The sequence below is a fragment of the Phaethon aethereus genome, assembly GCF_964289735.1.
Source record: "Phaethon aethereus genome assembly, chromosome: 2".
In the NCBI taxonomy this organism is placed as follows: domain Eukaryota; kingdom Metazoa; phylum Chordata; class Aves; order Phaethontiformes; family Phaethontidae; genus Phaethon; species Phaethon aethereus.
The window spans coordinates 137,649,703-137,675,629 of record NC_138582.1 but is presented as its reverse complement, the minus strand read 5'-3'; the positions used below and the strand labels follow the sequence as shown (position 1 = coordinate 137,675,629).

Below are 25,927 nucleotides of genomic sequence, written 5' to 3'. Positions count from 1 at the left end.
AAATGTAGAAAAGTCCTCACAATTACATTGAAACCACCTTTCTAAATAATAATAAAAATGGAAGGATCAGCAGATATTCTAGTCAATATTTCTTATGCTTTTTTGAGTGCTTAACATGTTGCAATTCCAGCTGTAATAGAATTCAGGAAACTTGCATGCAGGATGCCAAAATAATTATTCATTTAAAAAGGAACCCACAAATAATAACCTTAGGCTCTGAAAAAGTCTTCAGAAGTCCAAAAAAAAAAAAAAGGCAAAGCTGTTGGTGCTTCTAAAACTTTTCATTCAGTGGCACTTAGATACTCCTACAATTATGTTTGAAATTACTAGCTTGGGTGCATCCATGGAAGACCTTGAACATTTAAACACTTTGGCATGTGCTTAAATTTAATACCATGTGTAAACCACACTGAAACGACCATGATTTACAGTAGTGAGAATTTTGTATTTTTTTCTTTTTTCCCTTTGAAGAATAAAAGAAAAATGTATTTTCTATCTCCAGAGAGCAAATAAGGTAAGTATAAAATGTGAGTAAGAACAAGAATATTGACTGTACATATAAAAAATAGAGAAAAAATAATATTATTTAAAAGATACCAAAAGAAAACCTGTAACGATAAAAGAAGAGATATAAAAATAAAGGCTATAAAGATACAACTTTTATAAAAGATATAATTTAGAAACTAATACAGATAAAATCTGCAGAATTTAGGCGTACCTTGGAAGATAAGTTCAGGACAAAGCTGATGGTCAGATGATGGTCAGCAAGGAGTTTTGGGGAAAAGTTCTGAGATTTGTCTTGGTGAACTTGGGCTGACAGTAATGAAAAGAAAAAAAAGAAATGTCATGAAGGTAAACCAAAGTTTTAGTGAGAGACACTGGTATAAACTCAATTAATACCAAGAAAAAAAAAAATTATCCAATAGTTGTACAGAAATACTATGTAGTTTTCTCTGAGGATAGACATTACTTGATATTGTGTTACATTAAAATATATGTGCAAACAACACGTAAAAGTAATGGATACCATAAGTTCCACATACCTATCAGGGCAATCTTTTAAATACTTTCTGATCTATTCATATCAGGGTGCATTCAACAACAGACTTAAACTTGTGTAATTTTAAGGTAGGACAACATAGTCACTGTTTGGAACAATGTTTTATTTGCAGGATGTGAAACTGAGAAACTGTAGGTAGACCTACATTCTTTCAAACAAGAGAATGGGTCTCCATTTGGTGGTAAAACGCCCACTCTAATAGCACTAAAGCATTGTATATATATTTCTTGCAAAATACAGGTCTGGTATAACTGAATAAATAACAGTGGTTTTATAGTGTTTTCTACTAGTTGAAGTGGTGGACTTAGAGTTTTCTGCATTTTCTTTCGAGGTTTTTCCAGGGACAACTAAGTAATTTATTCAAGTCTTTTACCAGCTTTTGGTTTTAGCTGATTCATCTGTGAAGTGGGTACAAGAAATGCTTGCTTTAGAGGACTACGCAATCAGAAACAGCTATACTGATTTATACCAGCTGAAGATACCAGCCGAAGATACCAGCCTTTCCATTTATTAATGTTCTGAAAGTACTTTGAGATCACTGGATGAAAACAGTGGAGGATTTTAGGGAAAGAGCAAATAATTTATGTTACCAAGCCATTCCAATCTGCAGTTATAGAACAGTGTGGATTTTTTTTCTCGGTTACATAAATTACTGTCCTGGGCTGGTATTCCTGCTCATTTCCTTTTTAAATTACCAACACAGAAAAAGAATTGTAGCTATTTGCATCAGCTTAATTTTCTTTGGAGATTTCCAGCTCTGTGTGATGGTACTTGCAGAGTCATTTCTGGGTTGGGTACTTCTCTGCAATCTCTTCTGGGAGAACAAATGTTTGAGAGCATCCTAACCATGTGCTTTAAATGTACAAAAATAGAATGGAAGAATAAAAGGAACAGAGTCCCTTGATAGAATCTCTTTAATGTCTTGCATCTGATGTTCAGATTGGTGGGGAGGGGAGGATCACATGCCTGATGTTTTCTCTAGGACTACACCCAACTGGAAGCCATCCCTTGGCTTCTCTGCAGACAGCAGCATACCCAAATGGAACATATTAATTCTTTGGGGAAATCTCCTTAGTGGGACAAAAAGGAATCTTTTCAGCTTCCCAGACACATGCTCTGTTCCCAGTACCATCAGACTTAAAGGAGGATCTGCACTACCTTGGGCTGGAGGACACAGTTTCATTGTAACTGCAAGGTTTAGCATGGATAAATAACTCCTGCGATCCAGCTGCTCAAGCTTTCAGGCTTTGACATGTTTATTAATGAAAATGTGAGAGAAAAGAAAGAAGCAGTCAGCCAGGCAAGATGCTCCTGTAACTCTGCTGTCATCATTAGGTGAATATGGTATACCAAATATTTATGCTTCTATATGATTCAGGATCACAGAAAATAAATATCTCTTTTATGTGTTTTATTTTCTTTGGATAAGAGAGTAGAGGAGAGTGTGAGTCATAGTGGAAGAATAAAATTCACTTCTCTTCTGACAAAAAATGCTCATTTTGTCAGAGAAGGATCCTAGCATTAACTTCTGTTTGCTGATAACCCCTGCAGCCCAACTGGCTTCAAGCAGGAAGCTGATGGCCTGCCAGCCCCCAGTCTGTACCTGTCTGGTGACCTATGGCCAGAAGCCAAATCGTATTTCTTACTCCTGCTGCGGGTAAGATAATAACTGTTCCTACCTAGGTCTTCTCCTACCGGTTCCTACCGGCTGCCTATGCAGCCTTGCAAAGGATTTTTGATGAGCAGAGTTTTGACCCTTTGCACCGTAACAAATCCTGCCAGCTGCAGCCTGACTTCTGAGCATAGGGTTGGTTTGAGGAATTTGGGAAGGTTAACGTGAATATCTATTAGTGGATAACAATGATAGTTGTGTGCTTTAAAAAAAAAGCATGTTTTCTGTTGTGATCTGATTTAGAGGATTCTGTTCCTAGGCGATTGAGAAGGGAAGTGCTATGGTTATTGAGCTCCTGAGGAGGCAGTCAATGGATGATTTCTCTTTCTTACACCTTGCTGTGCCCTCCAGAGTGTAGATGAGGTAGGAAAAGAGCAAGATACAGGGTCTGATGATTCTCTACTCCCAAGAGACGGCAAAGGCTCAGGAGCTGTCCCCGCCTGTTTAACCGTCCTGTTTTAACCACCTCTCCTGAGGTAGGAGAAGCCTGTTTATGAGGAAGAAGTGAGCTTCACCTTGCTTCAGAGTAAAAAAAAAAAGTTGGAATCTAGTGCTTTGTGCAGACTTTCTTTACAGCTGCTGACCTCAAAACATTTTTCTAAGGACAGTTATTCAGGGATAATGAAGGTGCTGAAGCCTGAGAGGTGGCAAATGCCAAGAGGTTTTATTTAAGTCCTGGTGAAATTTAGTCCATATTTAAAAATGTATTCATAGGATTCCTTATAACACTTCATAAGATAGGAAAATGTCATTTTCGTCAAGGAATTTACACATGTGTTTTGTGCCACAAAGAAGTTCCTGCCAAGGCAAGACAAAGGTTAGAGAGGTCCTACCTATACAAAGTCCAAACCAAAATGTTATGATGTTTTCCAGACATAAAGCCACTCTTCTCTGAGTGGATATCTCACAGTAGTTATTCAAAAGAGGAGCAGCATTAAATGTCTGTTGTTAATATACAGGAAGACTGGATTAAGAGATTTAGGAACTAGATGTCTATATGGTCCTCTCTGCAACTGAGACTTGCACCTGTCATCTTTTTGAAAGACCAGATAGTAGTCTTGGCTGCTGTAACAAGGAACATGAGATGTCTTAGAGAAAGACGTTTTAGAGAAGCGTCAAGCTTGCTACCCTAGTAGACAGATTACATTTTCCATAATGTCTTCGTTAAAGAAAAGTCCTTAGAGTTTCTGTTCAGTATTAATTCAAGAACAGTGTAAGATGGGTGATATTATCCTCAATATTATGGAGGATGAAAGAGAAATGAACAACGACACAGGTCTTGTGGGCACACAGGTTAGTTCTTCTGGTACATAGTATGCAGAGTAGCAGCAGCAAAGTTCTGTCATAATTTGTGAGACTGTATTATAGCAAACGTAGGGTGCTAACGTAGTCCCTGGTGCTGCCACTTTAGCTGACATGAAGAAATGGAAAACAGAGCCTGACTTGAATTTGAGGAAATGCGAATGGAGAGGAGGAGGGCAAAAGCTCAAGTGGCTGCAGATAGGGAGGGTTCTCTGTAGGATCCCTCCTTCTTTCAGTGTATAAGATATATGGTGCTATGGGGACAGATCAAGATTGCATATCAACCACAGTCTTCACCAATCAGGGTCCGTGCCACATATGTTGCAGATGTGGGGAAGTTTGGGAAGTAAGTGTTGCTTCAGACAATGAACATATAATTAGAGTATCAGAAGGTATGTATATAAGAAAGATAAGATGTGGTTGCATAGGAGATCTTTATTCCTGATGTTGTTCCCTAACTTTGTGGAGATTAGCCTGCAAAATGTTCATTCACTGTAGTGTCTAATGTAATTATTCATATGTATACTTTGTGTGTTATACATCATGGAGCTATAGGAAAATGACCTACAAGAGAAGTAATCTGACCTCCGGTTTCAAGGTTGTGTCAGCTTGAACCTGTAGCAAGCTTGATGGATATTTTTTTTACCTATTATAAAAAACTCAAAGAGATGGAGACTCTTCAATTTTCTTAAGCACTTTATTTAAATCTATCCATACTATTAAAAAGGTTTTCCCAGTGTCTCAACTACAACTTTCCTGCTGCAACTACTTCTTGTCTTATCCACAGTGGAAATGCAGAACAGGTTATTTCTTTCCTTTTGCACTTACACATTTGTGGACTTTTATCATGTTTACTCTCAAGTTATGTGAATCAAATAATTATAATTCTACCATCTTATCCACTTAGGTCACATTTTTTAGAATTGTTTTCTTTCCTTTTGTTCTCTCAAGTTGGTCTAAGTCCTTCTTGAAGTGCAATGCTCAATACTGGAATCCATACTTCAACAGAGGCCTACTAATGACATGTAGAAAAAAGAATATTTCACAAATTATATCACTTTGCCTGCAGATGTTCATGATGCAATTTCAGTGAATTTGCCAGAAAAATGAAGTTGTCTCTATCCTTTTTTTCTAATGTAAAGTGATGTTCATTGAAATGTTGTATGTCCTCACAAAGACTTTTAACTTAGTCTGAATTCTCCTTTTCTCTTATTAACAAGTTAAAGGAACACCCTCCTAAAATTAAAATTACCTTTAAGGAAATCAGAACGAAATAAAGTTTATAAAACACGGATCAAAGAAATCAAGAAAAACCTAAAGAGTTGTTAAAATATTATTAACATGCTTTTTTCCCCTTACAGGAAACCTTCATCTTTCAACAAAAGCATGATTTCTTTGGCCTAAGTGATGAAATAAGAAATAAATAAGTAAATAAATAAATACGTATTGAACTAAGCAAATAGTATTACACGTGTGCAAAATTGATCTTCAGATTTTGACCATTGTTGACTAATTGGGATTTCCTTGAGTTAATATATTTCGAATAGAAAATTCATTTATGTATTTGTTTTCAGTGATGTTCCCCTGAATTAGCGCAGGGGCTAGTAATTTTACACTTACTAGTGTAAAACCCATCCTGACGCCTTGCCTTCGGAAAGTCAGCCTGAGAGAAGGCATATGCGAGTGCAGAATGCAGGGTTTTATCTATTCCTTAAACACATTTTTAATGGTCTGAGTTTGGAGAAGAGCAAAAACAAAACAACAAAATATCCCCACGGAAGTTTGTCAAGGAAGGGGTTAAAAGAGTGGAATCTTTTTGACTGTGAAGGGCTGAATTATCTTCCTGACACCAGCAGGGGTTGCTGTCACTAGTTTGTGGTTGTCACATTCCTGTTATGCTTGACCTTGGAAAGGCTTGACAACATAGTCTGGATTTGATTAAGGGAATTTCATGTTTTTCCTTTGCTAGAGTCACCCCCCACCTCGACAAACATTTAAAAATGTTAAGAAGAAAAAAAAAAAAGTTTGGAAAGCAAACATTTTCCCAAAAGAAATTTATAGTTCAAATTTACACCAAGTTCGCACTAACTGGAGCAGTCCGGGTTTCCACTCAGGCTTTGAGTGCTCTCTGTAAACCATTAGTCACTTCCCTGGAAGAGGCAGCTTTTTATAGGCAGCAGGATAAAACAGGCACAGATGTGTGTGTAATATTAGAGGCTTTCACATGTACCTGCATTTTTTTCCCCCCTCAATCACAGAAGAGGAAAAAGAGTGACTAGAAAGAAATTAATTGAAGCCTTGGTCTTTGTTTGGTTTTGGACATCTATCATGAAGACTGGTTTAATTAAAAGAAAATACAATCTCGTGGATTTTTGAGATTGTGGCAATTTATATCATGAAGATAGAAGTTAATTTAATTTTTAATACCTTTTTTTTTCATTCTACAGGACTGTGATTATGCCAGCTGCCAATGAGTTTGATCCAGAGATTGTCCTGGTGTCAGCAGGATTTGATGCCGTGGAAGGCCACGACCCGCCGCTGGGTGGGTACAAAGTCACAGCGAAATGTAGGTATCGTCATAAGGCGCGTGTTTCTGAGTTGGTATTTTTTCTGGTTGGGAACCTTATGAAGGAACCGGTTTACGTCCATATTTGTATTTTGTGAGAATACACCCGTGTCACTGAGGGCAGGGACTCCCAGCAATGCCTGCGGAGCTGCGGGTCTCGCCCAGCTCGCCGACGGGGTGGAAATGAACATGTTAGCATTTCTGGCTCACTCCTTTCTGTTCCTCTTGGCATTTTTGTCTTGGCTTTTTAAAGTATTACTTTTCTGGCATTCAAATAACATTTTAGAGGTTTCATGCTTTCAATAGGCCCCATTTTCCAAATACTGGAGTAAGTTATTTCTCTTTAAATATATATTGGAGATTTTAGACTTTGGAGGCCTAAATCCAATCTCATATTGCTCTTTTGTTATTGTAATCTTTTCAGCTTGATGGCATTAATCCTGAATTACATCAGTGTTCATGAAGGCCAAAATTTTCTAAAAGACTACTCTGTTGGGTCTCAGTGTTTAGATGTCCATTCAGTCCTCCAAAATGTGTGCTCGTGACAGAGATTTAATACTTTCTGGAAGACAGGTCTGTCTGAGGTGTCTAATACGTACCACTCCAAAGTCACTAGCTCTTACAGGATGTTGTGGCCAAACTGATTCTGAGCCTGGGATGTTAAGCAAGGCTGGATAACGTAGTAATGCTCTGTACAGTAATCTGCACTGCAACATTGCTATACATAAATTGCTTTGCATGAGACAATACTAAATGGTTTCCTAATGTAATGCTATGAATATTTTTCTTCAGTATATATGCTTTTATTCAGTATATCTCAAGAAATACTGTAATAACACTTAACTAGTTATTTAATACAGATCTCTGCTGCTAATGACAAATGCCTTGGGAAAAGTCTGAATCAGTCAATGAGACCTAATGGCATTTAACTCACTGCACAAATGGACTCCAGCTTAGAGGATTTTGTCCTTCTGCCCTCTGCCTTTTGTTACAGATCAGTAGAACAAAGTTGGTGTTTACATCAGGAGGAGCAGGGAAGAGACACATATTTTTAATTTTCATTTTAACTGCATGCTGCACAGGCTCCCTGAATACCAAGGACAAAAGGAAAGATGGAGAGCTAGCGTGACTGTCCACAGCGGTGTCTGTGGAAAGTGAGAATGCAGAGAGTAGTGCAAGGGCCTACTCAAAGACAGTCACACAGGTGCTAATGCACAAGTGGATTGGAAAGGGAACATCCCTGTGGCTTCAGGTAAGGTGAGTTTTGCCACAGCTTTTCAGGTTAACGCAGTAGTTGCACTAGAGAGGAAAGAAACATAGCAGCCTGTATGCATGTTTGAGTATCACTTATCTGTGTATTATGATTCTTAGTAAAACATTCTGCATGAAAAAGCCCTTTGTAAGAGGTTTACTTACTATTTTTTTCCATAAGTATGGTTTCTGGTCAGAGGCACCATTCCATGAGCTTATGTTGTAGGGAGATGAGCTTCCAACCAGTACAAAACAGATATGTTGTTCAGAAGCATTGTGTAATTATCTGTATTTAGCAGCTGAGAATGCATGCTACGTGTCCCTTAAGCATGCATGATGCTCCAATAAGATGCTTTGGCATACATGATGTTCTGGCATAGCAGCTTCAACAACTTAACTAGAAATTGCAATGAGATTCGTATTTTCCTTTAAGGTTAGACTGAATTTCACCCTGACAGCAAAGAAAATCTGTTTGATACTGGAATCAGTGTTAATTTCAATTCACAAATTAATTAATTGAAGCTTCATAACTTTTTTTTAGAAACTGAAAACTTAGTACATTTTTTAATATAAGGGCCTGCACATCTACAAGTCGCACGTGTGTCTGTAAGCAAAAAAAAGGTGATTTACAGTAGGTGGCTCTTGTTTAAATTAAGAGAATAGCCAAGATAGACCCAGATAATGATCATGCACCTGAGGGATGAATAAAGCCTTTTGTACAGAGCCAAAGGAATTTACTATTTCCCCAAAACAAAATTCTCCACATTCCACCATACCATTTTAGAACATAGCGTACTATATGTGGTATGTAGAAAAATGAACAGCCTATTAAAAAAAAAGTCCAAAGAGAAACATTCATATTAAAGACTAAAAATAGACTAAATATAATTGGTTTGTATTAATTAGAAATTATGCCCACAACAAGTAAATGCAAAGTAACGTTTAACCTGTAATTATTCGTTCTTTATAAATATTTAGCATTTTGTGTACACTTAATACATTGAATTTTCTGATCTCCATGATTCAGTACAAACTTTACACATATAAATTAGGAAGAGACTGATATCGAAGGAGTGAAGATGGGTCCTTAGCCACTAACTTTGTGGTTAAAGAGAGTTAGGGAGACACTAGATTCTTGATAAGGAATTATTTATGTCTTTCCTTCAGAGTACAGTCAAAGAAAAAATTAAAATGTATTAACCAACCAGCATTCCCAAGTCGTACAATAAAAACTATAGGATGAAGATAACAGATTGGACTAATTACAGCTTTGGAGTAAACATATAGCAGTCAATTACATACAGAAAAAATTGGTCTACTAAATCGACACAGTTTGAGAAGTGTAAATTATAACTTTCTTTAACCCAGTATTTTAATTTTTGCTATATGAACATACAATCTGATTTACTGAGGATTTACTATTTCTGACTAGTAAACAAACACATCATCAACAAAATAGTTGTATATATTTTTGCAGCTGATTTTAAATGCATGGGCCTGATGTGCATGTCAGGATTTCTCACAGTGAGGTGACCCTCAGCTCCTCTAGAAGGGCATAGGATGGAAGAAGGCCAACTAGGGTCAGTGATGATAGCAGAGCTAGGAGGTATCTCACTTGACTAATTCGTATGCAGTCCCATTAAGTAATGAAATCACTAACAGTCTTTTCCCATTGAAAAAAAGAGGTAGCGTTTAAAAAGAATTGGAAGGGAAGTTTGAATCTTTTCTTTCTTATTGCACTTTCCAAATCACTTTCCCTAAGTAAATCTTTTTTTCCAATTGCCTTTGCAATTCATCCTTGTCTGTTAATTTTTTGAAAAGAAAAGTTTTCACTAAAACAATAACTATTTAACTAACTTCTACCTGGCCTCAAAAGAGATTTTGTTTGGTGCAATGAGCATTAACTAAAACGTTTGTTTCAACTCCAACTTTGAGGATTTCACAGGCACATTTTCTTTTTCTTGGCTCTTTTTATCCTTTGTTCCAACCCTCTCTCTCAATGAAGTGCTACTATTTCAAAAGGTGCTTGTATATACTTAGGTACATATACACATCTTGAAACATATACTCAACCCATGTGCATAAACTTTGTGATGGATTTCATATTCTGTTAAGAAAAAAAATGGGCTTCAAAGACTTGAGATGACTGGTGGCATATGGTAGAACTTTCTGCTGCTGGGAAGCTCTCAGGCCTTTGGTACCAGCTATATTCCTAATATCTTTGTAAGAAAAGGCAAGGTTTATCGACAGCACCTTTTTTGAGACCACCTACCATGATTAAAAACAGTAGGTATACTTTTGAATGCACAACCACTTTGTCCTGAAGAAGGTGGTGTCTGAAAAAGGGTTATTTTTTCCAAATATACCTTTTTTTTCTGATAAAGGTATTATCTCCACTCACAAGCTCTGCCTTGTCAATGTCCTTATGCTATGATAGCTGCACCAAGTTTAACATCAAAAAGTAAAGAAAAGAAAGCAAGGCACAAGGCACGCTAAACCTTTCTGGTAGTCCTCTTGGCCCAAGGTCTTGCATCAGTTATAGGTGATAACTCCTGCTCAAGAGCTTCTCCAGCTTCTGGTAGGGTCTGTCTCAGATTGTCAGGGATATTGAAGCAACCTGTCTCAGATTTTACTTTCTATGGCCCCCCTCTTAAGACTCAAGCTTACTTCATTACCCAAAATAACAGAATATCTTTTGTATTGTCAAGTCTTTAGTATTGGCATAGTTCTGTCCATGTTACGTGGTTAAACTGGTTCCCCAATCTGTGTAATGAAGGTGGATGCAGCAGCAGGAGCTCTCTCCTGCACAATTTTTATGCAGTACAACTATTGATGTCATTGGAATCCTTTTGTTTGGATCAGGGACCATAAAGGTGCTTTAATTTAACTATAAACTATAATCAGATAAGAGGAAAACATGCCTCAGTTCCTGACTAGCCTAATACTTCCTTTTTATTACTAGAAACATATTATTTTTTCAATAAAATAACATAAAATATCAGCACAATATATTACATATTATAAAAACCTAGTTGTATCAAATCCACTTTTTGCACTGGAGTATTAAAAACTGTATTGACAATAAAGTATAAGAAAAATAATGGGAGGAGAAATAAAGGGGATAAAGGAGTTTTATATTTAGAATAATAAGGAGATGCCTAAGAAGTATGAATCTATTCTTCTATCTTATCTTGATGATGATTAGGTGGAACTACTCAAGACAGAACTGATATATTCTGTGATTTATTTCGTAGTTAATTTTTACAACCTCTGTTAAAATCTATTGTATTATCACAGCATTTGAATTCTGTACAGTGAACAGGTCTGAAAAAGAGCTGCCAAATCTGATCATAAATTTGCAAGTTGTTAGATCTTGTAAGAGCACTGTTTTTAAATTTATCTTTGCTGACTGAAGTTCCCCTGTAACATTATCCTGGTGTAGGTGAAGTATTTTCTCTTTGTTTTACAGAGCAGCCCTTAGAATAATGCTTACATTAAAGTCACCAAGATCACTTTACTGTTCAAGTAAATACTGTACATAATTGTTCATTAAATGGTGATCATTCCATAAAAAGAATAAAGTAAATAGAGAAGTGTCCAGCAAGAATGAATATTTTTTTTCAGGGTACTTATCCTTCTGAAGTACTGCATTTGTTAAGGGTTATGATGATTTACTGGAGTTTTCCTGTTGTTTTATTCTCTTATTCCAAAGATGTTCTTTGACACCAGAGTGCAAAATAAATGTTAGCAGTAGGAAAAGATACCACTGCAGGCATTTGAAGAATAAATTATATTTTGTCAGTTTGGATGCCTGTCTACTGTTATGCCAAATTTGTGATGCAAGGTTGATCCAATGTCTAGAATATAACTAACTCTAACTAAACTGATTTGCAACTTCTAAAGTTTTTATCTGAGAAAATTGCAATAACTCCCTTAACTTATCAAAAGCTGCATTATGCTCTGATACAATCCATTCAAGTGGCACCAATGAAAAAAGTGCTAAAGCTATGAAGTTTCCCTCCTCACAAGCCCTCAGCAGGCAGGTCTTAGAGGACTTCATTGTAACAGTGCACAATCTGTCTGATTAATCACAGCAGAGGAAACAATGCTCTAAACAGTTTATTTCCAAAAGTTATATCAGCCTAAATGGTAGAAATTAATGTTTAAAAAGGGCTGCTGACTTACACGTAGGCTACAGGTCTTCTCTTCTCATGGCTGGAACTGGTACTTCTAAGAACACAAGAACAGCCAGGTTGAACCTGGGTGCCTGATCTGTTGGTTCTGCTTTGCCCTTCACATTTCAGTTCCAGCTTCCCGCAGGGGGTAATGATATTTGATAACAAGATCTCTGAATCTAGCATACAATGTTATAAAATGATAAAATACCTAGTATCCGGGGACAAGAAAATTCAGGAGTAATGTGCATAGTTTTAATAATGAGATGACTGATCACTGAAAAAAATGGTCTAGCATGGTGTATTCGCCATCACTGGAAGAATTTAAATGAGATTTACAAATAGATGGCTTACAACATCCTTGCAAAATAGGTATGCCATAACACACCCAGACATTAGAGGCTTCATGCAAAAATCACTTAATGAAATTTCTCTTCAATGACCAGTGTTTTCTTGAGTCTTCGCAATTGTCTTACTGTATCTTGGAATTCTTTTCAGTTTCCCACTACATGTCATGTGTAGTATATATGTTAGAAGTAGACCAAAGGAAAAAGCAAGAACTGCATATCACTGAATTAAAATGTAGAATTGATCTGGGTCTAAGCCTGGTATGTTTCAGAGAAAAGGATTCCTACGTGCCAACCTCATTATTTCTAAAATATTCTGTATGACTATTCTGAGTATTTCAAGTACCGCAAATATTATATATGTTTGTTTGGTTTGTTTTTTGGGGTTTTTTTTGTTTTTCCTGGAAACACTTAATCTCGAAAGGAGTCCCCAGATAATATTGTAACTATCTACTGAACAGTACCTTGGACTGACTGAGAGTTGTTTAGGGTAGAGTGATTGTAATGTCTTTGGGGAGGGACTACACATTCTTGTGATTGTCTGAAAGAATTCCCTGACGCTTGACTCCGAAAAAGAGTCCTGACTGGGACTACTGGGGCTAATGTAATAGCTAAATGTTAAAGGAAGGCAGGCAAAAAGAGTCCATGCAAATTGACAGCTGACTAAACAGAATAGTTGTTTTGACTTGGTAGCTGTTTAAACACAATTCAAGTCTCTAAAAATAGCAGGCTTGCGATGTCTAATTTCTTTTCTTCACAAGCAAGAAAGTCTTTTTGACTCAACTATCAGCACAAGAAGCTATAAGTTTGGAAAGTCTGGCACTAACTGCTTCAAAGTCCAGTTCCATTAGACAGTATGAGCTGCTCCAAGAGCTCATTCCTGTAGAAAAGGGTGGTTGCATGCCCCTTCTCCTTCTTGAATTGTCCATTACTTACCTCACACTGGCTCTGGCTCTTGTCAGATCTCTCTGTAAACACATGCAGCATTAACTCATCAACCCATCAGAAAACTTAATCAACCGAAAGAAGTGGAGAGATCTCTGTTGGGCTATGAAGCTGAAACAGATAATGGAGGGACCAATGTGTGCCACAGCTAGCGGAAGGGGGGCAGGGGCAGTAGAGAAAGGGAGAGATGTAGTTGGGTACCTTTTGGTAGCAGAAGGTTGTTAAATTAACTCAGTTGCAACAGCTGTCATCTTGTCTGAATTATTCTGTGTTCAGATATTTGATTTTGATTGAGATAATATGGTTATCTTTGCGGTACTGGAGGTGATAAGATGGTTACCCATCAGGAGAGATCTTCAGCTTTTGACTCAGAGCTAAAAGCATTGGAGGTGGAGTGGAGCATTGATCACTCATATAGTTTTTCACTGGGGAGTCTCCTCATTCATATCAGAAATTTTCCTTTTGTTCCTTTTGTCTCTTGGAAACTACAGGGCACCCAGTGACGGGCAGTAAGAGAACACAGCATCAAGATGTTGCTTCCAGTTTTTCACTTTGGAAAGCAAAGTCTGGGTTTTTTCTAGGGTGATTTCTTGAATATTAATTGAGTGCCTGCTTGGTACAATACAAAAGGCATCAAAATAGATGACAAGTTCATTGGTGACTTACCCTCAGACATGAGTATTTTCATAGGATTTACTGGAAGAAGAAAAACATTTTGATTTCTTTTTCCTCCTAGCTCACAGCAGTGGTTGCCATAGCATCTCCTATGGCTTGGACATGGCCATTGGAGTGCCCAGTCTCCCAAGTCAAATTATGCTGCACTTACTCCTGCATTTGTATTCCTTAAATTCACTATTGCGCTGCAAATATCAGTGAATTATTTGCCAGTGACTCCATTATTGACATTTACACTACTTTACATTTATAAATATGAAACATTGAAAATTCCAGAAACCCTGTTCTGTGAGGAGGAGGAGTCTATTGATGCCTGTGGAAATTGAACAGACATTGGAATTCACTGTATAAAATTACCATCCTCTCTAGAACATAACATAGTAAAAGGCAAAGGTGAAGATATAAGAGGATGAGACCCTTTTTTTTTTTTTAGATTTCCATTTAAAGAAGGGATTAATGCTTGGAGAAATACAGAAAAGAATATGAATGGACAATTCTGATGTTGGGTTGAGGAATCTGCCTTCAAATGCTGTCAAGTAATCATGTGTCAGTGGCTTGGACGATGGCTTTGAACCAAGAGAAACAGATCAGTGAACAATCGCCTCATTTACTGAGGCCAGGGAAATCCTCATCTTCAGACCTTGGGGCACTCATGTCTAACTGAATACATATTTTAAACATGTCTGAAGAATTCAGAAGTCTTAGCACTGATTTTGTTATTGCCCAGTGTTTTCAATGACTCTCTTAGTTAACTGGTATGTCTTCCAGAAAGGGTCTACCTAAGCAGGAAGGGAGAGCAATTAGAAATATTAATAAATAAGTGCTGATTTGACCTGCTCTTTCACTTAGCCTTCTTTCTGTAAAACAGCCAGTAGAGATTTTCATTTTCCACTCCCACTCCTGCCCCACAAACAGAAGATGTGTCTGCTGGCTAGTTAAGTAACTCATGCAAGTGAAAAACCACCTGTATACCATGTTCCAGATATACAGTGCTGATCCATGTGCAGAATGCATCAGGTGCCAATTCCTTGATTTAGGACAGTTGCTGGGGACAGGGCAGAGGATAGATTACAATGGAAGAAAAGATCTACAGAACCATTAAGAATTATTTTCCCTTTTTGGTCATCTTCCCTTATCTCTTCACCTACCTCTTGTTATTTTTTCTTTCATGCTACAATAGAGACATTGGCTAATGACAAAAATTGATGTCAGGGCTACAAAAAAGGTAAAGTTGGTGGCATCTTCTCTCAGTTTTGAAATTTAAACTTATGAAATCTTTTTCCTTATTGAAACCAAAAGGCTGTCATTCAGTAGAAGAAAGAAAAGGAAAAGAATTTTTTTGCTTAGGCAGTATTAAACTTGTCAGATTACAATTTAAATACAACAAATTAAATAGAAGTTTTTAGGGCCGTTTTGAAACTAATGGAGCTTGACACAGTGTTCAGCAACTTGCATGTGCCTTTCACAGGATTGGGTCCTGAGAGAAAATTGTTGAAAGACATCTCCAAATGTGGATTTCTCCATAACAAAGTGTCTGATCTTTTATAGCATCGTTGCATTGGGAGTTAGGCTTGTCTTTGGGAATTTGTAAAGCCTTTAGTAGAAGAGCATGATTTATGTCTTAGAATTTAACTATTCTCTGTAATAAATAGAAATGTGCCACAAGTATTTACTTGGTTGCGCCATGGGAAAATTTTTAACATATTGTTCACAGCTTCAGAATGCCATAAAAGAAGACATGTAATTTGCAGACCGGACTATCCTTTGTGATTTCTAACCAATATATTTGATTAATATCTTTCAAAAGAGACACCAGCCAAAATGTTTACATCTCATTAGGCAGAGAAGAAGGGAGAACACACAATTCTGATTATGAGTTTGGACGGTTCTTTTCTTTGGGCTTCACATCCCCACTACTGAAGGCAGACTGTAACTTTAAGATGTTATCTCTTGCCTGCGCAAATAAACAGCCAGTTATGCTTTTTATGATGGGTAGTTCTCAAACCAACAGGGGATTAGAAGATATTAGCTGGAGTTTGTGGTTCCCTGCTGAACTACCATGGGGTCCATGGATTCCTGTCCTGAATATTTCACAGAGCAAACACCTCTTATCTGGGGTGATATTCTCACACTGGCCTCTTGGCCATGGACTTCAAAAGCTGATCACAGGGAGGGCTAGAGAGGCAATAACCCTTAATATAACAGTCTCTCCTGATAGAGACAGACAGGGTAAAGGTAAGGCGTCTCTGAAGTTTGCTCTTGTGTGCTTAGCCCCATGGGGTGATAAGGGGCCATCTGTTTTTTTGGTCTGCAAACTCATCTTTTTCACACTATCCCAGTATCAAGTACACTTCAGGTCTGACTGGTATCAGCACCAGCAGTTCTTCACTGATCTGAAGAGATTTTCATGGTATTTTTAGCTTTGATCCCAGGCAATTGTCTTAGTTGCTCTTGTGTTGGGTTTTTTACCCAAACAAACATATAAAATAAAATTTAAAAAGTTAAGTTCAAGGTACTATCAGCTCAAAGAAAATAAATTATTAAAATAGGATGTATAACATGCATCTTAATTGTTTGTGGGTAATGGCAAATGAGTGCTTATCCATGTGATTAAACTTAAAACATCAGTTCATGGCAATAATTTCAAAAAGTCACATATTATGCAGCACCACACAGGCTGCTTGCACCTTGATTAATTGTTCAAATAGAATACCAGTACTCCCAATTCTAGAAGTTAAAAACCTCAAAAATATTGTAAGAGTTATTAAAGTTCTACCTAGATTTCTTTTTATTGTGGAGCTCCCAGGACACACTTCCTTCATATTTTAAGCTTTTCCCTGCAGCCATTTCTTTATCAGCTGAACAGTGAGATTCCATTGCAATCTCATGATTATAATAGCTTTAATGCAAACACTTAATACCATGAAATCTGCAATAAAATGGTGCAAATTGCCAACACTGGCACATTTTTTTTTTTAAATCCCTACTTTTTTACCAGCATTTTAATTACCTTTGTTGTTTTGGGAGATGGTGGTGGTGGTGGTGTTTTTTTTTTAAGGAAATTGTTCTTGCTTATACCAACTAATTGCCATAAAATTGCTGGAAATGCAAGAATGTAGGTCCTAATCCCAACAGGTTTTACTCACTTTGAGCAGTCCTGTTGATTTAGACCACTCCACCAACCTGATAAAGATTTACTAAAATAAGCAAAATTTACAGAGACAGACCTTGCATTGTAAGTATTAATATGGTACAAAAACACATGCTAAAAACTCTTCAAAAGCATATTCACATGAGAAAACTGTTATTTAAGTAATTCCTGAAGTTTTATAGAATTAACTTGGAAAGAAAAAGGAGTAATTCTGCTATAAAATAAATCTATTTGAAATGCATTTAGTAGTAATTTATTTACTTCAGATTCCTTCCTTTCTTCCCATCATTGATTATGATTCATACACACTAAAACAGATCAAGGGACAGATCTTGAAACATCTTTGGAAGGAGAAACTAAAAACAAGTATGTATCCAGAGCTATAAAATATTGCTAGTTAATCAAAATTGAGTTACTTCCTGGTTTCTGCTTACCATAGGAAATGCTAACATGAATTAAATACTTGTTTTCTTTGATCCATATTCTTATCCCTTTTTTAAAAAAATCTTCTCTGTAAAAATGGCTGGTTGTTTAGCTATATGGTGACCAAAAAATTTTCAGTGTTTGGCATTGCATCCATTCAGGTGCAGTTGGGTTGTGAGACCTGGTTTCTAAATCTGTTTTTTACTTAAAATGGATTAGCAATCTCCAAAAGCAAAACAAAAGAAAGCTGTTCCGTTTAATAGTGGAATGTATGCTTCAAAAAAATGTCTGGGTTTTAAATGTGCTAGCTTCAAAATTATTTCCTTAATGTGATTACTTAACGTCAGATATGAATTCAGTGATTGTGTTGCATAGAGAGATGATTACTCACATGTATTGCCACATAATTTATGTTTTCTTTTACAGTTGGAGTTTAGGCATATCGTGTATGTGTTTCTGCATCTTTTTTTATTAATCAATATTCAAGGTTTGCAAAGAATAACTGACAATTTTTTTGCATAGTATTTTTATGCTGCCAAAAGAAATTATTAATATAAAAATTGAGAGATATATAAATGTCAGTTTAAGAACTGATATATCTTCACAAATATGTTTTATTTTGAAAATTTTCATATTGATTTCTTCCTTTTTTAAATTAAAAGCAAAAGGCATTATTATTTCTTTCTGTTAAAAATGTACAATTTCTACAAAAACAATGGAAAAAATGAACAAGATTATTTTCTGTAGAAAAATGTATTGACTAGTAGCAAATCAAATCCAATTGTTTTTATTTGTATCTATTTTACTTCTTTTTAAAAAGACAGTATCTGTAGCCTCAGGTATGACTATTGCAAATAAATCCTTTATTTTCAGCTGAAAGTTATAGTTCCTTCAAAGTACAGGAAGCCTCTTTTATGGTTCCTACATTGGAGGAACAACTTTGCAGTAAAGTCATGTTTGAATATGACTGCCCTGTATACTAACAAACTTACCAGCAATTTCAAGAAATTTTGTGTAATCAGCTTTAAATTAGGCGCATATTTATACCCAATGTTTCAAAGCACCTTAGCACACAAGTAAAAGTGGCAAAGTCAAACTTAGCAATATTGAAACGTCAGAAGCCAGCATAAACAGGTTAAAAATAATTTTTCATTCTCCTAAACATTCAAGTAATCAACATTCTTAAACCTTCACAAAACCTTGGGAAACACAGTAAGGCAAATCTATTGATCAAGTGATAAGATGTTATTTCAAAACTTGTAATTTAATTAACAAATATGCTACATCAAAGGAGTTACCAAAAAAAATTGTGATGTTTATATGACCTTGGGAACAAAACTTTATTTTCCTAGTGGTGTCAACTGCATCAACTGTAACTTTGCAGAATATACATGAAGACAGTGCATGTGTTCTGAACCATGTAATTTTTTTCTTTTGACCCTTTTTGGGTGTATACATTCCCACACACAGTGCACACCTCTGGGAACTTCCCAGCATGCCTTTTGAGGAAAAACATTGAGGTCACAAAAGTTGAACAGAATTACTAAGCCAAGGTCTTTAAGGGGTATGGAAAAAAGTAGTAGATCTGAAATGTTTGCATCCACGAGGAATTTCAGTCCTTCCGATTCACTGAGAATCACTTGGGGTTTTTTTCCAAATCACATTACAAATTTCAAAAACTGTCTAAATGGGCACTGTTTTTTATAATGGTTTAGGTTACTGATAGGGAATAAAGAAGATCACTTTAAAAAACACTTAAAGGAGTCTGTGCAGTTTTAATAGCTTGAGTGAAACAAAACACCAAACAGGATGCCTTTGTCTCCTTTGAACTTGAGGCATCACATGGACATGAAGCTACTGAATTCTCTGATTAGTTATGTGGTGCTGGACTCCCAGTGGCACTTAATGAAGATAAGTTTTTACGTAATGCTTTCAAAAAAGAATGGGAAATTGAATCTACCTGATCAAATTTAGTACTTATCACAGAAAGAGAGGAGAGGAGAGGAGAGGAGAGGAGAGAGGAGAGGAGAGGAGAGGAGAGGAGAGGAGAGGAGAGGAGAGGAGAGGAGAGGAGAGGAGAGGAGAGGAGAGGAGAGGAGAGGAGAGGAGAGGAGAGGAGAGGAGAGGAGAGGAGAGGAGAGAGGAGAGGAGAGGAGAGGAGAGGAGAGGAGAGGAGAGGAGAGGAGAGGAGAAGAGAGGAGAGGAGAGGAGAGGAGAGGAGAGGAGAGGAGAGGAGAGGAGAGGAGAGGAGAGGAGAGGAGAGGAGAGGAGAGGAGAGGAGAGGAGAGGAGAGGAGAGGAGAGGAGAGGAGAGGAGAGGAGAGGAGAGGAGAGGAGAGGAGAGGAGAGGAGAGGAGAGGAGAGGAGAGGAGAGGAGAGGAGAGGAGAGGAGAGGAGAGGAGAGGAGAGGAGAGGAGAGGAGAGGAGAGGAGAGGAGAGGAGAGGAGAGGAGAGGAGAGGAGAGGAGAGGAGAGGAGAGGAGAGGAGAGGAGAGGAGAGGAGAGGAGAGGAGGAGAAGACTACTGACAATTAGAATATCATAAACCAGATATCAAACATCACGTCTTGAATAACCTACTTTTTTCTTCAAAATATGCCCATCCTTCTTGTCATAGTGACTCAACTACTTAATTTAGTCAATTGGATAACACTGTCCTTGCACAGTACATGTTTTTATTTTTTATTTTGTTGAAACTCTAGTGAAAGTGCACCTGGGAAATATATTGGTTTGTTCTGAATGTTTCCTTATCTTTTAAGAAAACAGATGCACGAGTAGTAGACTCTGCTTCAGAAGAGCATCAAAAATAAGGATACAATCAAAAAAAATCAGAGAAAAGGCCTCTCACTACTACATGAATATTCCCTAGTCTATTTTATTATATCACTATGCTACTGAACTATACCTTCTGTCTTAGTGTCAGATCAATGACTTGTGGCGCTGACTACCTTTGGGAGATTGATCGGTGCAGATTTCACTCTTGGAGCCTGTCCCTAGAGATTTGATTTTCATTTGCTTCAATTTATCTCTCTAAAGTAAGCAATCATTCCCCTCTTTCAAATGTCTCCTTTTTGAAGCTATATAGATATTTATGGTGGCACTGTTTAGAGATATGTGAACTGCTAATCTGAGAGAAAGGACTTGAGAGCAGCAAATTAATTCATGATGGAGGAGGACATTTTCCGGTGTTTCAGCCTGGGAAATCCCAGGTGTGAGGATGGCGCGCCTGGACGTCAGACATCTGAGCTAGAGCCATTCTTGTGACCGGGTGGCTTAACCTCTAAAACACCTGGACAAATGGCCAAATTCCTTTTTCTTCCTGGGATACCTAAAAGCCACCTTGGTAAATGCATACCACTTACCAAGTTCTTATCAAGTTATTAGCAGAGAAGAGATACAAGGGAAAGGGAGAGTGGAATAAATGTGTTAGGGGAGATTGAGCTAAGTACTGAGCACAGCTTAAAAGAGCTGATGATGTATTTCTTAGCCAAAGAAAGCAAGGTGTAAAGTGGGTTGACAGGACAACAAATATTTTGAGTCAGAAGACGTGTTGTCTCTGGAGTTATTACTGGGAGTAATGGAAAAACTTTGGCATCGAAATCCTTTGTCTGCGTACAATTATTTTAAAAGTTTATGAATCTGGAAATATTCTACAAGGTATTCATAGATGAACAGGCTTTAAAGATAAAAAGTTTATTAGTATGACATGCTAATATGACTTCTTCCATGTTACAAGTAGAACAACCATAATTTCTACATCATTTCTATGATTTCTGTATAAAAATACCCCTACTAGCTTGAGATTTGAATGCTTATTATAAATCTATTACATAGCATTATTATATAGAAAATATTTTTATAAATAATTTCCTAGTAACTATTTAATTAATATACCAATTTTGTATGATTATATTAGTATTATAACTTGGTTAAATAAAATGAAAAGTATTTGAAAGCAGGGCTCTGTGATGTACAAAATCCCTAGCAAGAGTAATTTTTACTGAGGTATTAACAGAGGCATAGTCTACTTAATCTAAATGTATTCACCTCTAATTTCATATTTACCTGAGAAGCTTCTCACTGAGGATACTGTGTTCAAAATGCCAAAGCATGACCTTGGTAAATTAAAGCAAATTTTGCCTGCCTTGATGTAAATAGTCTTTTAGAGCCATAGATGAACTTCCCCTCTCTAAGTTTGGCTTTCTGAACATTATACATCTTAGTAAGTCCAGATTTGTCCATGACAGTCAATACAGAGAGGTGTTTAATTCCAAAGAGACGTCCAAGCTTTCTGAAAATTGGTGCAACAGATCTTCCTGGGGAGATTCTTCTCTCTCCACTGTGTAGTAACTAGCCTGGAGGAGTAACAGAGGCAAGATTTTTCCTTGGTTAAAGGTAGAGGAGAAGAACCCTGATGAATGTTAAAGTCAAGGGATCTTTTTCCATCCAGAAGTATTTGCTTCAAGATGTAGAAAGGTCATGGATTAAATATGAAATTAAATTAAATCATAAACAAGTGTTCTGTTAACACAGACCATGTTGCTAATATTGTTAGTTAAATTCCATAAAAATAAAATAGACTGTAGAACCTTCTATGTTCATTCAAAATTTGACATGAGTTCTTCGTATGAATTCTAAGAGAGGTACTGTGGAACTCAGAGGTGTCTTTGCAATAAACTTACCACTACACTTCACTGGTAAAAACTATTTTGACATAAATCCAGCTGTCAATGTTGGTGATAGGAGATTCTATTGGCTCTGTTATTTTCCATTAACCCGTGAATGAGCTGGAATGCAAAAGAACTTTCTCCTTAGATGCAGCTCTCATTATTTCACTGTTGGGAGCAAGCAGTATTTTAGAAGGGATGCAGAGATTAAGCATATGGATATGAGATGGTGAAGGTAAGGGAAGACCTACAGTGAGTGAGGAGGTCCCCAGAAAACTCCCGATACGCAGCTGTTAACCTTGCTGCGATGCCTCAGACAAAGTCCAGCTCCCTTGTCAGCCCCTGCTTCTCCAACTCCCTCAGCTATCATAAATGCCCTGCACATATCCTTCTACACATACACACTGGTACTGTACACATATATATTTGGGCTGACAATTAAGAATTATGGGGTTTTTTTAATGTTCTGCTTCAAACATCTGGACACTTTCAGGACTTGATCTGTCTAGAAATTACTTCCAATATCTTTTGAAGGTAGACTGCAATTAAAACCAGTCTTAGCAGTACATGGTGTCGGTACCTTTAGATGACACCAGTACACACTAAAATTTTCCAGGGAATGGAAGACCCTAAGGAGGAAAAAACCTATAAAGCCAGTTGTGGTGTTTTTGTTGTTGTTTCAACAGTTTAATCCTTAAGCTGAAAGGGAGAGAGAAAAACAGGAAAAAGCTGGCCACAGAACAAATAAATATGGCATTGGCTCCTATTCATTACAACACATTAGACAAAAATGAACAACGGCAACTATCAGCTTTCATGCACTCCCTTGGAAAATGCCAGTGTTGTGTAACTTGACCAAAAGGACCATGTATACCACTGCACACGCGCAACCCAGAAGGGGAGTCCAGCAAGTACTAGCAGAAAAAAGCTGTTTCATGTGGTGGTCCTGTTTACTTGGAATATTTATTGCTTTCATCCAAAAATATCAGTTTAGCATATCACTGAGCATTTTCCATTCTTGCAATTTTCAGAAGAATTCCAATAAACTCATTTTGCTCCTGAATGGGAACAATATTAGAAAACACTGTTCAGAGACTTGAGGGGATAGGAAAGAGAAAAGAAAGGTCAACACAGAAGAAAAGGCTTAGATGAATAAAGGTATGTCAGAGCAAAGCTTCCCATGAAAGATTATTGAAAATAAAGCTTTTTTTTAAACAAACATGAAAAACAATATATAAATCAAGAGCACAAAAGCCCTGGTTTATGATTTTTTTGGTGCTGTTTAATTTCTTTATATCTTTTTTTGCCATTGTTAAAAACCAGCCCAAACTTCAAAGGCAAGCTGCATGTGTTCTAAATCAGGACTTCAGTGCTGATGTATGACAGCACAAAAATTAAAACTAAATAAATGTGCTGTCTAAAGTCCCATATTTCTCAAAAAATTGCTTTAAAGTCTTCAAAAAATTAGAATTATTGCTTGATCTTACTTTATCAACCATAATGTTTTCACCAGAGTAAATGACAAAATATTATATTAAAAAGAGAGAAAGAAAAAAGTGTGTTGTCTGAATATATCTGAACACCTGTATTTGGCTGTCTTGCAGTTTTTTCAGACAGGCAAGGGGGAAAATGAAACTTTGCAGTGATTTTTCTGATAATGGATATGTACTGCATAAATTCTCAGCTTATCCACTGTTTTCTGCAAGGCTCCTTAACAGTCAGAGTAAATCGATGAAAACAAGGCAGTATATCCATGAAGAAAAGAATAACATTCCTGGTTTATCACATAAAGATGGTTGAAGAACAGACAGATTCTCATGAAAAATTGTTTGTGCAAGTTTTCCACTATTTTCTTTTCAAAATATGAACTTTGTAACAGGTCAAGTTATTATCCCATTTTATTTTACTGTCTTTGGACATGATCTTGCTGTTTTCTCTCCTTAAGTGAAATGGAATGTCTGATTCGAAAGGTGTCTGGCCAGAGTACACCGGTTAAATCTGCTTGCAAAAAAAATTGCAGGACTGGGGCCTTTGTGGCATCCTTTTTCCTCTGGCATTTGCTTTTACAATGGCCATTTGCTGTTCTTCTACTAAGTTGCCTTGATTTGTATTGACTCATTTGTTTTATCCAGTTGCAAAAGGGGCAAGTGGCCCAGGAAAATAGGAATGCAAATGCTGTTCCTCTTAGTAAACATTTCTTTGACTTTTAAAACTCATTCATCCCATCCCTGCTCATGTTCCTTTTTCATTTCCTATTAAGAAACAGTCACAGGCTCTAATTTATGTTCTCATTGAAGTCTGAGGAGTGGTATTTCTTTGCAAAGACTCTTGGATATTTATGTGATCAAGAGAGCTGGTTATTTACTAGTTACCACTTTATCTTAATTAATCCCTATTCTGTTGTATATAAAGTTTCAATTACACATTAAGAAAGCAGATACCATAGGATGTCATTTTATGAGCACTAATAAGAGATGTATAATTAAGGTTAGGAAGTCAAACTAACCAGTGTGCAGGGAGACTCTAAGCTGCACATTAACATTAGGCAAATGCTAACAGATATCTTCACAAACAACTTTATGAACATAACATTTGGCAAGCACTAACACATTTACGAACAGTATTATGAACACGAAGCATGGCTACACTATCTGAATTATTTATTTGTAATTAATACTTCAATCAGGTCTAATAATGTATAAAAGATTGGCCATACTTACATATAATATGAGGACAGGGATAACTTCCTAGTGTGTTTGAGATGTTCTGGGCTGCCCTAACTTTAACCACCCAACTTTGGTGTCTGAATTGAAAGCACAGATCTCTTAGATGGTCAGTGGAGACTCCAGAGGCTGACTCAGAGAACCAGAGCTCTCCAGAAGTGGCTGACCAAAAACCCCTGTGAGCCTAAGAGACATTTGAAGAATCTCTTGGGGTTAATTACAGATTTTTTTTATATTTACTAAGTGCTAAAGTTGCCTCTCCCATATATGGATTTCGAAGTTGGCAAGATTCATCTCGGAGCCAGTTACTTTGAGATTTTTAATGCACACTACTGATATAAATAACACATTTTTATTTTTGGTAAATTTTCTAATAACGGCTTTACAAGGTTTAAAGAAGTAAAGGGATTTGTCACTGTTTCCATATACATGTCACCTAGAACACATATATGGAATTCATATGTGTGCTGTGCATATTAAACAATAAAATGTGGCCTGAAATTTTGTTGATAGACAAAAGAAATATCAAGATGCTAGGTAATTAGAGTGAGAGCAAATAGAAGTTACATTTATGTTGCCTGTGTTTTCTCTTCTGCCTTTTTCTTGGAGAAGTCCTCAGAATTTTTTATTTGTAGCAGTCCTTTGATGACTGACAAGGGAATATTCTTTGGCTAGGAAAGTGTCATTACCTTTTTCTATTGTATTCTTTGCTATCCAATGAACTGCTAAAACTTGTCGTTTCTCTCCTCCTCGTTTAATTCCTAATTAAGATATCAGCCGCATGTGAAAACAAATAAATGAAAAATTTGAATCTGGATCCACTGAAAGTAGCATCAATAGAAACTCTTTCCAGAACAAGTTTTCCAGTTTGGCGCAAACTTCCATCCAGCTGTAGGATGAGTAAGTTGCTCAATTTGGGCTCAGCTGAAATTGTTTACACACTCTTCTTTTGAAACAGTAAATCTAGAAATTG

At 36.8% G+C, this 25,927-nt stretch overlaps 1 protein-coding gene across 1 annotated transcript in view; it reads left to right on the top strand.

Annotated features, from left to right (window-relative positions):
* HDAC9 (histone deacetylase 9) overlaps positions 1 to 25,927 on the top strand; it is a gene marked incomplete at its 3' end in the record, with an annotated part of 225,766 nt that overhangs the window by 163,291 nt on the left and 36,548 nt on the right. Inside the window, exons 19-20 of the mRNA XM_081996501.1 lie at positions 4,301 to 4,380; positions 6,482 to 6,600. Of these exons, the coding sequence (XP_081852627.1) occupies positions 4,301 to 4,380; positions 6,482 to 6,600 (199 nt within the window). The remainder of the gene's footprint in view (positions 1 to 4,300; positions 4,381 to 6,481; positions 6,601 to 25,927) is intronic.